The sequence below is a fragment of the Bufo bufo genome, chromosome 1 (genome assembly GCF_905171765.1).
Source record: "Bufo bufo chromosome 1, aBufBuf1.1, whole genome shotgun sequence".
NCBI classification, from domain to species: domain Eukaryota; kingdom Metazoa; phylum Chordata; class Amphibia; order Anura; family Bufonidae; genus Bufo; species Bufo bufo.
The window spans coordinates 446,517,273-446,533,638 of NC_053389.1; the positions used below are offsets into that span (position 1 = coordinate 446,517,273).

General features: G+C 44.3%; 1 protein-coding gene across 1 annotated transcript in view; it reads left to right on the forward strand.

Annotated features, from left to right (window-relative positions):
• The window catches only part of CFAP54 (cilia and flagella associated protein 54), a 405,582-nt gene extending 402,758 nt beyond the window's left edge, over positions 1–2,824 (forward strand). Inside the window, exons 68-69 of the mRNA XM_040408225.1 lie at positions 2,328–2,402; positions 2,692–2,824. Coding sequence (XP_040264159.1) covers positions 2,328–2,402; positions 2,692–2,811 — 195 coding nt within the window. The 3' untranslated portion in view covers positions 2,812–2,824. The remainder of the gene's footprint in view (positions 1–2,327; positions 2,403–2,691) is intronic.
• Positions 2,825–16,366: the final 13,542 nt, after the last annotated feature.

A 16,366-nucleotide genomic window follows, 5' to 3' on the forward strand; every position in this document is an offset into this window, starting at 1 on the left:
CACAAGGTCTGTCAGTTTTGGCGCAACAAACAAGACAGTGGAGGTGGCTCGAATGCTTAGTAATAGTGAGATCACAGACGTTCATGCAAGCGACATGCATTAGACAAGTCTGGAATAGTGGCCCGAAAAAAGGTGAAGAAGTCTCGACTTCGATATCGTCATAAGAAGTGTCGGCTCAAGTTTTCAAAAAAGTACGGACAGTGGACTGTAGAAGATTGGAAACGGGTGATTTGGAGTGATGAGATGAAAGTCAATAGACTGGGTGCAAATGGGTCTGGAAGAAACAAGGGAAAAGGGGGCTAACGGATTGAGAAATTGAGGGAACTGTCAAGTTCGGTGGAGGAAGATTGATGATATGGGGTTTTTCACAGCCAAAGGCATTGGATACTTGACTAGGATCGATGGTGGTCTCAATGCTGAGCTATATGTGAGTATCCTACAAGACGAGTTACTTTGTACATTTGAGTATTATGGGTATGAAAAGGACAACATAGTGTTCCAGCAGTACAACGACCCGAAGCATACTCCTAGATTAGCCAAGGAAAGCTTTAATAGCAATAAAGTTGAGGTGCTGGATTGCCCACAGTCCCCACACCTCAATCCAATCGAACACTTGTGGGTAGAATTGAAGAAAAAGCTGTATTCGTACCCAAGTGCACCAATTGGGTACTAACTGGGAATGTGAAGAAGAGACCTGAGAAAAGATTTCCTTCGAGACATGTTTGAATCTGATCGAGAGCATGCCCAGAAGGATTCAGGCAGTGTTGAAAGCCAAAGGTGGATTTACAAATTACTATAAAAATAATAAATTTAAATTATATGCCAAATAGTTGCAATTCCAAATCCATGGGCCTCGTTTATCATTTAGTTTTGACAGTAAACTGCGTGTTTGCAACTTTTTAAACACCATGTGCGCAAAAATTTGGCATTTCTCCTTCTCCCTCGCCAACTTCTCTGAAAAGTCTTTGTGGCGAGGGAGGGGGTGGGTCCAGCTGGCTCACCATATTTATCATCTTTTACGCCTGTTTTCTGGTAGATAACAGTATAGGTGCACTGACTGCTGAAAGCACAGTTAAAAAAAAGCCTGCATCTCTGATTGCATGAGCTTGCATTGCTGCCTATGGTATGAACAGTTTATACATCTGGAAAGACACTATCAATGCTGAACAGTATGTAGAGATTTTAGAACAACATATGCTCCCATCCATAAAACTTGTATGTCAGGCAAATTCTAGCATACAGTATTTCAACAAGACAATACTAAACCACATACTGCATCCATCATAACAGTATGTCATGACAGAAGAAGAGTCTAGGTGCTGAACTGACTTGCCTGAAGTCCAGACCTTTTAGCAACATGAAAAGTAAAAGAAAATGGGATGTCACACAATGGTAGACATGGCCCTGCCCCAACTTTTTTGAGATGCATTGTTGCCATCAAGTTCTTAATGAGTTAATTTTCACAAAATGGTAAAATGTCTCACTTTCATCATCTCATGAGTTCTGTGATCTATTGTGAATAAAATATGGGTATGAGATTTGAAAATTATTCTGTTCTGTTTTTATGTACATCTATTTACATTTTACACAGCGTCCCAAATTTGTGGAATTGGTTATATTTATTACTACTAGAATACCCCATTGCAATGGTTTATCTAAAGAAGCAACATAGGAACATACAGTATAAAGGAACATGGGACTTGGAAAGATTCGTTAATTATTTGGTGAACTTGAATTCTTGCTCCACAGCACACAATGAGGGACATTTATCAAAACTGGTGTACCCATATGCTAGTCTTGATTTCCCTGCAATGACATGAGATGCAATTAGGTGCATCTCCACCCTACTGTGCACCAGATGCTGAAGTATACACCAGCCAGAGGCTGGTGTAGACTTCAGCTATAACTTACGCCACTTTCTTGGGGAAAGTAATATTAAATCTGGTGGGCAGTGCTAGACTCCACCCCTTTTCTCTGCAAAGTCGCAAATTATGGTACACATATACACTGCACCATAATTTACAACTATTTTACCCCACAATAGTGGCTTAAAACCTTTAGTAAATGTCCACCACTGAGGCAGTAGTCTGCTTGTTGCAAGAGTATGACAATAATCACTATGAACAGGAGGTATGGTTAGCAAAAGAGGTATTGTGTCCTGAATATGACTAAATTATGTTAAGATAATTCTGCCAGAGTTTGTAGTAACCTTCAAATGGGAGGTAGCCTTTTCATAGTGATATTTTTTACAATGTAACCCTCACCTTTAATGTCCTCATGTAAAACAACCAGCCATAATACATCTTTAATATGTTATTTTATTAAAGGCAATGTTTCTGCAGTGTTGTTCTCAAGCTCAATCCTTGCTATCTACTGATCCAGATCTGCCGCTAATTACTCAGGTTAGCATCCGGTTTATATTTATCTTTAATGTTGAACATTTACATAATTTTAACACACAAAAAAACATCAGGCACAAGTGTAAATGATTCATTTTCCATAATTTGTTGTATTTATTTAGTGTTTATAGTACTTTTCATAGTCTATGTGTCTTCTCCTCTCCATTTGGTGGGTATTGCAGAACAGTTTGGCTTCATGATATTAATCTTCTTAAGTGCGAAAATGGATGTGATGCTTGCCTATGACAAGAAAAATGAATCTCTCACAGCTATAATTTCCTTCTTTTCACAGGCTCCATTTGACATCACTTTGCCATCATTAATCAGGCTTGGGAGAGTCTTTGACCTGACTCACGGCTGTATGCTAATGAAGGGAAGCCTGCTAGATTGGACAGTGTCACAGCTCACCTGAACAATCAATTTATACTTATTGTTTTATCACTCACATTTCTATCTGACACATCACATGCACAGAGTTTACTAATTTTTATTCAAACCATTTCTTGTATTGTTTTTTGCAACTTTCTACAATATTTTATTGCATTGCCCATGGGAACATGTCTCATAAAATCAATCTCTTTGCTTCCTGTAGTTTCTGAGATGGGAAGAATGTACTATAAACAGCTATTATAAAGAAATGTTAAAATCTAACTCGTTCTTCTGTGGTGTGTTGACTTAAAATTTCATGTCTTACAAAAATACTCATAGAGGGAATAGAAGTATGCCAATGTTTTCTGAAAGTAAATTAGCATAAAATTAAGATGACAATCACCCAAATATCTGAAATACATTTACAGGCGGCTTCTCGCAAAGACAACCTTTGTCCATATTCCCTACGGATATCATGCAGAGGGGTCTCCTACTCAGGGCTCCTTTATGAGGTAGAACAAAGAGCCACTCTGTAGAAGAGGTTTGAGCCATCCTTGTATTACATGGACAGCCATTCATCTGAGAAGACAACCCTTTTAATCCTTTTACTGCCGGGGTCTTTGGATATTTTGCACCTCTGGTAGGCAGGACAATTTTTGCAGTTTTGACATGTGCAAATAATACCTAAATTACAAAATAAAAGAATCATATTGATCCCCCATACCTATATATTTTCTGAAAGTAGACACCTGGCCCATTGTAAAAAATACCACTCAGTAGTTTATACACTAGACGAGTGTTTCCCAACAAGTGTGCCTTAAAATCCATTGTGGGGGTGTATAGAGCTAAAAATTTTAGAATTGTGTAGATGTCCCAATATTTATGGACCTGACTGTACATATTTCTTGAAAGCAGACAACCTGATGATCGCAGTTGCCTTGACAGACTGTTGACAACTATGTACACCTTCAGGTAACTTTGTCACAAACAGAAATTATTAAAAAATGCATCAAAATAAACATTTGGACCTAAATCTGACCATGCAAAAGTTTACACATAAAAAACAATATTAAAATATATTGAGGTGTGTACATCTTATATATACCACAACCATATAAATAAATAAAAGTGAGTGCTCTTAAAAACACTGGCACAGAGGACATGTAATACATGGTCAGTATCCACATACAGTATGTGTTAAAAATGTATACTGTACTCTGTATACTGCAAACAATTTCTAGGTTACCAAAATCTACATTTTCGGAGAGAGCAAAAAGCTATAAGATGTGAGGAGTTCACACATACCACACTTGTCTACATTCATTGCTGCATGTTTTAATGAAATGCAAAAACAGCAGGAGTGTACCAACCAACTTTTTTTTTTGTTAGTGCTTTTTGTTGGCAGATTATGGGCTGTGTAAAAGCTAAAGTTTGATGACAGATCTTGTTTTAAAGCTGGCAATCTAAGCTTTAAAACAAGACCATATATCGTGAGTTAGAGCACTTTTGGGTCGGGAATGAAAGATGCAGGTATATGCACCTTTCACTGAGACCTATTTTTAAAGGCTCTAACTTGTGATATATTTCGACTAGAGCATTGTCTTGTTTTAAAGCTTAGATTGTCAACTTTAAAGGCTAAAGGCTAAAAAGGCTGCTTTAAAGACAAGCTTTAAAACAAGACCTGAGATCTAGCCATCAGTAGCAAAGACGTTCATGGTATATCCATGAGAACCAAATTGCCACCCCGCCAGGATGTGTGAGATACATCCTTGGCAGGGAAAGGTTTAAAGGATGTGTATATCTTTGCATCCAGTTTGACTATTCCATTCCATCTAAAATAAAAAATGAAACAATTTTGCAAATAATCCTAATTAAAATAATTTTGTGTCAACAACTCCTATGCATACCTAGGTGTCTCTATAGTGACAGACTACAAGTAAACACTATGTAGTCTGATCCTGCTTGTTCATCGGGCGATCAGCAGCACATTTACATGGGCATGGATTTATCAGGAATGAGGGTTCGTGGTTCGTAGTAACATTTGGTCCTGACAATTGTGCTGTCTAAATCCACCATTTCTCATATACATTTGAAAGGTCTGTAAGAAGTAGGGGACAGATAGAAGAAAGTCTTAAGGTGGATCTAGGTTACATGCACATGACAGTGAAAAACATACTTTTTTTTAACGGCCATCACACGTCTGTTTTAAGAACAATGTTAGTCTAGGGAGTTATTCACCCTGCAGTTTTCTTTGATAGCCAGTGATTAACGGACATAAAAAAATAAACCATGTTCTAGTTTGTCTGTTTTCACTGACCGACTACCCCCATACATTTGAATGGGATCGTTTTTAGTGTCCGTTTCTCAAAAAAGGCATCAGTGAAAAAAACATCCGTTAAAAACTGCCAGTTTATCCGTTTTTAACAGAATTCTTTCACTGTGCATGTAGCCTTACACGAGTAGATAATCGGGCAGATTACTGGGAATGAACGTTCCTGCGAACACTCATTCCTGCCAATCTGCCCGTGTAAAGGTGCAGTGGATCACCCAATGAATCATTGAAACTGACATTAGTGCAGGCACCTAAATTATGATTTCTGGGCAGCAGATTGTCCTATCTAAACAGCGATGTGCCCAGAAACACTGCAGCTGTATGAGGATGAGGAATCCCAATACCAATTCCTTTTTCTCATACTGTGGAGGTGATCGCTGTATGTAAATGCAGCACTTCACCCCCACTGAGCGATTTGCTGGACACTTCCTTCCAGACAATCTGCTGCTCATCTGGGTGTGTAAATGCGCCTTTATTGTGTAGGATCAGACCACAATAGAATAAAAAAAAATTTGCTTCTAAGTACCGTAATTAAAATTATGTTCTAGATATTGTGACATCATAATGTAATCCTAGATACTATCAACTGCTGACCATACATTGTGACATCATAATGGAATCCTGAATACTATTATCTGCTGACCATACATTGTGACATCATAATGGAATCCTGGATACTATTATCTGCGGACCATACATTGTGACATCATAATGGAATCCTGGATACTATCATATGCTCAAATTACATTGTGACATCATAATGGAATCCTGAATACTATCATCTGCTGACCATACATTGTGATATCATAATGGAATCCTGGATACTATCACCTGCTGACCATACATTGTGACATCATAATAGAATCCTGGATACTATTATCTGCTGACCATACATTGTGATATCATAATGGAATCCTCAATACTATTTTCTGCTGACCATACATTGTGACATCATAATGGAATCAAGGATACTATCATCTTATTACTATACATTGTGACATCATAATGGAATCCTGGATACTATTAAATGCTGACAATACATTGTGACATCATAATGAAATCCTAGATACTATCATATGCTCAAATTACATTGTGACATCATAATGGAATCCTGAATACTATCATCTGTTTACCATACATCGTGACATCATAACGGAATCCTGGATAGTATTATCTACTGACCATACATTGTGACATCACAATGGAATCCTAGATACCATCATCTGCTGACCATACATTGTGACATCATAATAGAATCCTGGATACAATTATCTGCTGACCATACATTGTGACATCATAATGGAATCCTGGATACTATCACCTGCTGACCATACATTGTGACATAATAATAGAATCCTGGATACTATTATCTGCTGACCATACATTGTGATATCATAATGGAATCCTCAATACTATTTTCTGCTGACCATACATTGTGACATCATAATGGAATCAAGGATACTATCATCTTATTACTATACATTGTGACATCATAATGGAATCCTGGATAGTATTATCTGCTCACCTTACATTGTGACATCATAATGGAATCCTGGATACCATCACCTGCTGACCATATATTGTGACATCATAATGGAATCCTGAATACTATTATCTGCTGGCCATCCATTGTGACATCATAATGGAACCCTGGATACTATTAAATGCTGACAATACATTGTGACATCATAATGGAATCCTGGATACTATCATTTTGTTACTATACATTGTGACATCATAATGGAATCCTGGATACTATTATCTGCTGACAATACATTGTGATATCAGAATGGAATCCTGGATACTATCATCTGATTACTATACATTGTGACATCATAATGTAATCCTAGATACTATCACCTGCTGACCATACATTGTGACGTCATAATGGAATCCTGAATACTATTATCTGCTGACCATCCATTGTGACATCATAATGGAAACCTTGATACTATTATATGCTGACAATACATTGTGACATCATAATGGATCCCTGGATACTATTATCTGCTGACCATACATTGTGACATCATAATGTAATTCTAGATACTATCACCTGCTGACGATTAATTTTGACATCATAATAGAAGCCTGGATAGAATCATCTGCTGACCATACATTCTAACATCATAATGGAATCTTAGATACTATCATCTGCTCACCTTACATTGTGACATTATAATGGATTCCTGGATACTATCACCTGCTGACCATACATTGTGACATCATAATGGAATCCGGGATCCTATTATCTGCTGACAATACATTGTGACATCATAATGGAATCCTGGATACTATTTTCTGCTGACCATTCCTTGTGACATCATAATGGAATACTGAATACTATTATCTGCAGACCATACATTGTGACATCATAATGGAATCCCAGATACATTATGACATCATAATGTAATCCTAGATACTATCATCTAATTACTATACATTGTGATATCATAATGTAATCCTAGATACTATCACCTGCTGACCATACATTGTGACATCATAATGGAATCCTGGATACTATCATCTGGTCACCTTACATTGTGACATCATAATGGAATCCTGGATACTATCACCTGCTGACAATACATTGTGACATCATAATGGAATCCTAAATACTATTATCTGCTGACCATACATTGTGACATCATAATGGAACCCTGGATACTATTATATGTTGACAATACATTGTGACATCGTAATGGAATCCTGGATACTATTATCTGCAGACCATACATTGTGACATCATAATGGAATCCCGGATACATTGTGACATCATAATGGAATCCCGGATACTATCATCTGATTACTATACATTGTGATATCATAATGTAATCCTAGATACTATCAACTGCTGACCATACATTGTGACATCATAAAGCAGTGGCCGGACTGAGGGGGGGCGGAGCCCCCTTTAGGGGAGGCCCCCATGACGAGGGTTTGGTTTCAGTGAGCGGGGGGGGGGGAGTGGTCGGGCTAGGGGAGAGGGAGGGGGCTTTGGCAGGGAGAATAGGTTAGGGGTGTGAGGGGGTGGAGTCGAGGGGTTTAAATAGGCAGGGAAGAAGAAGGCTAGGGGCCATTTTTTAGGTAGAGAGAAAAGCTGGTACATCACCTGAGAGATGGAGCATCTGGAGGCCATGTTCGGCGAGTTGCGGGCAGCGGCTGAGGTGAGAGGCCCAGCGTGGGTCCAGGAGCAGATCCAGCTGCTGCTGGGGGGGCCGAGTGAGGTGCCTGTCTTTCCTCACTCACCGGTATTACGGCCGTGGCGGGCCAGGCCGCCGGCGCGCCTTTCCCCATCAACTTCCCCCCCTAGGGCTCAGCGCCGTATTAGGAGCCCCTCTCGGGACCCTCCACGTCGGGTGCCGCCGACACCAGCTTCTACTAGGCCCCGGCGTGGGAGGAATCCTCACTGTAGGCGGAGCCTTGTGTGCGGCTGGGCCCGGCCGTCCACTCCTGCAAGCGGCGTGGGAGCGGGATCGGGTACTGCGGGCGCCCCTGTAACTCCTGGCACAGGGGCGGCCCCTCGGCGTGGGAGGTCAGGCATTCAGCGCGGGGCTGCTGCATGTGGATCCGGTGGTAGCAGCAGGCCCCAGGTTGCAGACAGCTCGAGAGGCTCCGCCCCCAGGAGCAGTTATGATGACATCGTTAACCCCGGCGTCCCTGGTTTGCATAGAGCCAGGGGACAGGAGCCGACCGAGCCCAGGAGATGTGAGGAGGTCCGGACCGTGGAGGGATCCTGTTGCAACGCGCGTTCCTGCCCTGCCAGGAGGCAGGGTGAGGATGAAGGTTCCAGCGGCATGGTCTATCCGGGAGAGGACGTCCCTGGTCCCAGCGGGTCCAGGGGACAGAGAGACGGCGACAGCGTGACGCAGAGGAGGGATCTTCAGGAGTCAGGACTTGCGGCTGATGGGAACACAGCGCCCAGGCAGCCAGGTGAGATTGCATGGGGTCCACTTGCGCAGGTAGTGCAGGGTGTGGGGGCTGGGGTGGGGGGTGTTTCCCAGTTAGAGTTGAGTAAGGGCCTGGGGAAATTGTTGGGGGGTCTGGCGGGGTTGGTTGCTAGTTGGGGGTTGAGTGGGGGGACACCGTTGCAGGCCTGGGGCGTGCAAGGTTTGGCTGCGAGCGGAGGGTCGTCGGTGGAGCCGCAGCGGGGGTTGCCGGGTGTGGGGGTGTCGGTACAGACGCAGGCGGGAACGGAGGGGGACGAGGATTCTGTGCGGGTTGATGATAAAGCAAAAGGGGAGGTTTATGTTTGCTTTGAGGGTCCGTTGGGGGCGCATTTGAAGTCGGAGGTGAGGGAGAGGATTTGGAAGGGGGAATATGTGGAGATATTTTCCTTGCTTCCTTTGGAACGCTTCAAGCTGGATAGGGTGCGAAGGGAAGATGGTAAGCGGGAGGAGGAGGAGAAGCGCCGGTATAGGTTAATACCGAGAACGTTTGCAAACTGGTTGCAGGCGTTCGCGATATTGGCGAGTGTGATTGGGGAGAAGACTCCGGAGGCTTGTTCGGGGTTGTTTTGTTATTTGGACGCAATCGGGGAGGCGTATCGGGTGTATGGGGGAGTGGCGTGGTTGCGGTATGACGAACAGTTCCAGCAGAGGAAGGCGGTTCGCCCTGAGATGCGGTGGGACCATAAGGATATTGCTTTATGGCTGAAGGTTACGGCCCCAGTGCGTTCGGGGCAGCCCTTTCGTGGGGAAGGTAGTAGTGGGGGGTCGGGCAATACAGCGGTTGCCTCAGCGAGGGGACTGTGTTTTGCCTTCAATGAAGGCACCTGTAGGTTCGGGCCTAAATGTAAATTTAAGCACGAATGCTCAGGCTGTGGAGGGAATCACGGGGCAGCACGGTGTTTTAAGGGAGGCAAGCAGAGAGGGGGGGATGGTTTTGGAAAAGGGGGTGACGCCGGTTCGGCTGGAAAGGATGCAACCGTACTTAGATAGCTACCCCAATAGGGAGGCGGCGGGTTTGTTGGTTTTGGGTTTTGCGGAAGGTTTTCGAATTCCGTTTGTTCCGGGTGAGGCGGTGTTGCTCAGAAAGAATTTGCGGTCTGCTAGGGAGCATCCAGAGGTGGTGGGGGAGAAGTTGGGGAAGGAGGTGATGCTGGGGCGGATGGCGGGTCCGTTTTTAGAGCCACCGGTTTACAATTTGCGGGTGTCACCGCTGGGGGTTGTACCTAAGAAAGAGGCGAATAAGTTTCGCTTGATCCATCACCTGTCGTTCCCGAGGGGCTCCTCGGTCAATGATGGTATTGACCCGGCGGTTTGTTCTGTAGTATATACATCGTTTGACGCTGCGGTCGGTTGGGTGAGGCGTTTTGGGGCGGGAGCGTTGATGGCAAAGACGGATATTGAGGCGGCGTTTCGGTTGTTGCCGGTTCATCCGGATTGTCAGCATTTGTTGGGATGTTTTTGGGATGGGGGGTTCTTTGTGGATCGGTGTTTACCCATGGGGTGTTCATTGTCGTGCGCTTACTTTGAAACTTTCAGCTCGTTTTTGGAGTGGGCAGTGGTGGACTCGTCGGGTTGTGAATCGCTGATTCATTACCTGGATGATTTTTTGTGTATAGGCCCCCCGAGGTCGCCGGTTTGCGCATTATTGTTGGCAACGTTGAGTTCGGTTTTTGAGAGGTTTGGGGTCCCGCTGGCGGAGGGTAAGACAGTGGGGCCGGTGTCAGAATTGAGTTTCCTTGGCATAGTGATTGACTCGGTGAGGATGGAGTGTCGGTTGCCGGGCGATAAGCTGGTAGATCTGAAAGGCTTGGTGGCTAGGGCGATTCGGGCAAAAAAGTTGCAGTTGAGGGAGTTTCAGTCGCTGTTGGGGAAGCTTAATTTCGCTTGCCGGATAATGCCCATGGGGCGAGTGTTCTGTAGGCGGTTGGCGCAGGCAACTGGGGGGGTGGTGGCTCCGCATCATTATATTCGGTTGGGTAGGGAGCTGCGGGCGGACTTACAGGTTTGGAGTTCTTTTCTGGACCAGTACAACGGTCACTCGCTGTTCATGGGGGAAGTTGTTGAGGCGTTTGATTTTGAATTATTCACGGATGCGCGCGGGGGGTTCAGGTTTTGGGGCTTTTTGTGGAGGTCAATGGTGCGCTGGAGTGTGGCCAGCTGTTTGGGTGGAACGGGGCTGGGTGAAGAATCTGGCTTTGTTAGAGTTGTTCCCTATTGTGCTGGCGGGTGGGTTGTATGGAGAGCAGTTCCGGAATAAAAAGGTTCGTTTTCACTGCAACAACATGGGGGTGGTTCAAGCGATAAATGGGCTGTCGGCATCGTCGCCATTGGTGGTGCGGCTGCTGCAGCGGTTAGTGTTAGAGTGCTTGTCACTTAATGCTTGGGTTGTAGCGGTGCATGTGCCGGTTGACAATTGTATTGCTGACGCCCTTTCTCGTTCGCAGTGGAATCGTTTTCGGCAGTTGGCTCCGGAGGCGGAGGTGATTGGATTGGAGTGTCCGGGTTGCCTGTGGGAGCTGCTGGAGGAGCATTGATGGGGCTTATTCGGGTGTCATTAGCTCCGGGTACGTGGGATGCGTATATGAGGGCTTGGAGGGTGTGGGAGGACTGGTGTGCCGCTTTGGGAGGAGGGATTGAGGAGCCAGAGTTGGTTTTGCTAATGTTTTTGGGTCACGGTAGGGAGCAGGGTTGGTCGGTTAGCAAGATAAACAGTTACATGGCCGGGTTGGCTTTTGGTTTTAAGGCTCGGCGGATGGTGGATGTGACAAAGTCATTTTTGGTGGTGCAGGCATTAAAAGGTTGTAGGAGGATGGGTGCTGGGGTGGACGGGAGGAGGCCAGTCTCGTTTGGGTTGTTGCTTAAGTTGGGGGGGCAGTTGCGGACGGTTTGTCGGTCAGAGGGGGAAACGAGGTTGTTTCGGTTGGCTTTCTCGCTGGCCTTTTTTGGGGCTATGCGGGTGGGGGAGTTGGTTTGTCCGTCGGTGAGTCGGGTTGGGGGACTTTTGAGGAGGGATGTTGAGCTGTTTGATGATAGGGTAGAGTTTATTATTCGGTGGTCAAAGACGGATACGTTGGGTAAAGGGAAGAAGGTGGTGCTTTTCTGGGTGGAGGATTGTGACATGTGCCCGGTTCAATGTTTGCGGGATTATGGGTGAAGGGGGGGGGACGGGTCCCCATTGTTGGTTCATATGGATGGCACCTTTTTGTCTCGCTTTCAGTTTTCTGCTATTTTTTCGAGGTGTTTGAGCCGGGTGGGGGTGGATAAGGTGGGGTATTCTAGCCACTCCTTTAGAATCGGGGCAGCGACAGAAGCGGCTAGATGGGGTGTGGGTGAAGACGTTATTAAAAGGATTGGCCGTTGGGAATCGGCGAGGTTTAAATCTTATGTGCGTTTGGATCGCTTGTAAAGTGTGGAGGGTTGGTTGGTGTTAGGTTTATTGTGTTTGTGCAAAGCTGCGGTATTGTTCTTTTTGTTCTCTCGTTACAGATACAGCGCCCGCTCTGGTGTGGATTGTGTGGCATTCCTATGTCTTCTGGGGGGCCGTCCGGGCAGCGGTTCGGCCGGACGGTCAACAGCTAGGATTTGACAGGGAGTCTGCGGTGGTAAGGTGGATTGGGAGGCGGGGTATGGTTTGGAAAGGGGTGCTGCCTGAAATTCATAGGTTCGTGAGGATGGATAGGGCACCGGAGGTGTTGGTGGTACATGCGGGGGGCAATGATTTGGCGGCGAAGCCTATCCGGGAGTTGATTAAGGAGATCAAGTGGGATTTCTTACGGTTGTGGTCGTTATTTCCGGATATGGTGACCATATGGTCGGATATTGTCCCCCGGCAGGTGTGGATGCGGTGAATAAGGCGAGGATAAAGGTGAACAGGGCAGTTGGGCGTTTTATGGCTAGGAACGGGGTGGTGGTAGTCAGGCATAGGGATTTGGAGGCGGGAACGGGGGCTTTTTGGAGATCGGACGGAGTGCATTTGAATGCGGTGGGGTTGGATATGTGGAGTTTGGCGTTGCAGGAAGGCATTGAGGTGGCCCTGAGGTTGTGGAGGAACGCCCGGAGTTGAGGTGGTCAAGTCCGGTCGTTGGTGGCGGTGGGGGGGGGGGTCCTTGGAGTTGAGCTGGGCGGTACGGCTGGAGGCAAGAATGGCTCACCCTGGTTTGACAGCTCGATGTTTTGGGGCTTCAAGGACCTCCCCCCATTGGGGTTTTATACTGTATTATGTTATGTTATGGTTGTAAATGTTATTTAATAAACGGCTGCTGTGGCCATTACATTTCCAATTGGTGGTCCGAGTTTTATTGGGATTAGAGTTCTGGGGTGGAAAAGTGTAATGGTGGTTTAGAGGTGAGTAAGGTGGGTATGAAAGTAATGGTCGAGGCGAACATGGATAACCAATACCCTCGTCAAGCAGTGGCCGGACTGAGGGGGGCGGAGCCCCCTTTAGGGGAGGCCCCCATGACGGGGGTTTGGTTTCAGTGAGCTGGGGGGGGAGTGGTCGGGCTAGGGGAGAGGGAGGGGGCTTTGGCAGGGAGAATAGGTTAGGATAGGTTAGGGGTGTGAGGGGGTGGAGTCGAGGGGTTTAAATAGGCAGGGAAGAAGAAGGCTAGGGGCCATTTTAGGTAGAGAGAAAAGCTCCCACCCACCCTCCCCCTTTTTGTTGGGCAGTTTTGGAATGGAGGGGAGCGGGGTTGTGGTGCTGGGATTTATTGTGGGGAGTGGGTTTTTTGTCACGGCGGCTTGTGGCGGTGGGGGGGGTCCTTGGAGTTGGGCACGGTGGAATCTGAGGACAATTGGGGGGGCCCCACGGTGGGGGCTGGACTCCCAGGTGGACCGAGCGGTTGTGGTGAATCGAGGGGGGGTCATTCGATGGTGCCTTTGAGCTGGGCGGTACGGCTGGAGGCAAGAATGGCTCACCCTGGTTTGACAGCTCGATGTTTTGGGGCTTCAAGGACCTCCCCCCATTGGGGTTTTATACTGTATTATGTTATGTTATGGTTGTAAATGTTATTTAATAAACGGCTGCTGTGGCCATTACATTTCCAATTGGTGGTCCGAGTTTTATTGGGATTAGAATTCTGGGGTGGAAAAGTGTAATGGTGGTTTAGAGGTGAGTAAGGTGGGTATGAAAGTAATGGTCGAGGCGAACATGGATAACCAATACCCTCGTCATGGAAACCAGAATACTATCATCTGCTTACCATACATTGTGACATCATAACGGAATCCTGGATAGTATTTTCTACTGACCATACATTGTGACATCACAATGGAATCCTGGATACCATCACCTGCTGACCGTACATTGTGACATCATAATGGAATCCTGGATACTATCATCTTATTAATATACATTGTGACATCATAATGGAATCCTGGATACTATTATCTGGTGACCATACATTGTGACATCATAATGGAATCCTGAATACTATTATCTGCTGACCATCCATTGTGACATCATAATAGAACCCTGGATACTATTATATGCTGACAATACATTGCAACATCATAATGGAATCCTAGATACTATCACCTGCTGACCATACATTGTGACATCATAATGGAATCCTGGATACTATCACCTGCTGACAATACATTGTGACATCATAATGGAATCCTCAATACTATTTTCTGCTGACCATACATTGTGACATCATAATAGAACCCTGGATACCATCATCTGCTGACCATACATTGTGACATCATAATGGAATCAAGGATACTATCATCTTATTACTATACATTGTGACATCATAATGGAATCCTGGATAGTATTATCTGCTCACCTTACATTGTGACATCATAATGGAATCCTAGATACTATCACCTGCTGACCATATATTGTGACATCATAATGGAATCCTGAATACTATTATCTGCTGACCATACATTGTGACATTATAATGGAATTCTGGATACTATCATCTGCTCATCTTACATTGTGACATCCTAATGGAATCCTGGATACTATCACCTGCTGACCATACATTGTGACATCATAATGGAATCCTGGATACTATTATCTGCGGACCATACATTGTGACATGATAATGGAATCCTAGATACTATAATCTGCTCAACTTACATCGTGACATCATAATGGAATTCTGAATACTATCATCTGCTTACCATACATTGTGACATCATAACAGAATCCTGGATAGTATTATGTACTGACCATACATTGTGACATCACAATGGAATGCTAGATACCATCATCTAAAGAACATACATTGTGACATCATAATGGAATCCTGTATGCTATTACCTGCTGACCATACATTGTGGCATCATAATAGAACCCTGGATACTATTATATGCTGACAATACATTGTGACATCATAATGGAATCCTCAATACTATTTACTGCTGACCATACATTGTGACATCATAATAGAACCCTGGATACCATCATCTGCTGACCATACATTGTGACATCATAATGGAATCAAGGATACTATCATCCTATTACTATACATTGTGACATCATAATGGAACCCTGGATACTATCACCTGCTGATCATACATTGTGACATCATAATGGAATCCTGAATACTATTATCTGCTGACCATCCATTGTGACATCATAATAGAACCCTGAATACTATTATATGCTGACAATACATTGTGACATCACAATGGAATCCTGGATACCATCATCTGCTGACCGTACTTTGTGACATCATAATGGAATCCTGGATACTATCATCTTATTACTATACATTGTGACATCATAATGGAATCCTGGATACTATTATCTGGTGACCATACATTGTGACATCATAATAGAACCCTGGATACTATCACCTGCTGATCATACATTGTGACATCATAATGGAATCCTGAATACTATTAATGATGACCATCCATTGTGACATCATAATAGAACCCTGGATACTATTATATGCTGACAATACATTGTGACATCATAATGTAATCCTAGATACTATCACCTGCTGACCATACATTGTGACATCATAATGGAATCCTGGATACTTTCACCTGCTGACAATACATTGTGACATCATAATAGAACCCTGGATACTATTATCTGCTGACCATACATTGTGATATCATAATGGAATCCTGTATGCTATTACCTGCTGACCATACATTGTGACATCATAATAGAACCCTGGATACTATTATCTGCTGACAATACATTGTGACATCATAATGGAATCCTCAATACTATTTTCTGCTGACCATACATTGTGACATCATAATAGAACCCTGGATACCATCATCTGCTGACCATACATTGTGACATCATAATGGAATCAAGGATACTATCATCTTATTACTATACATTGTGA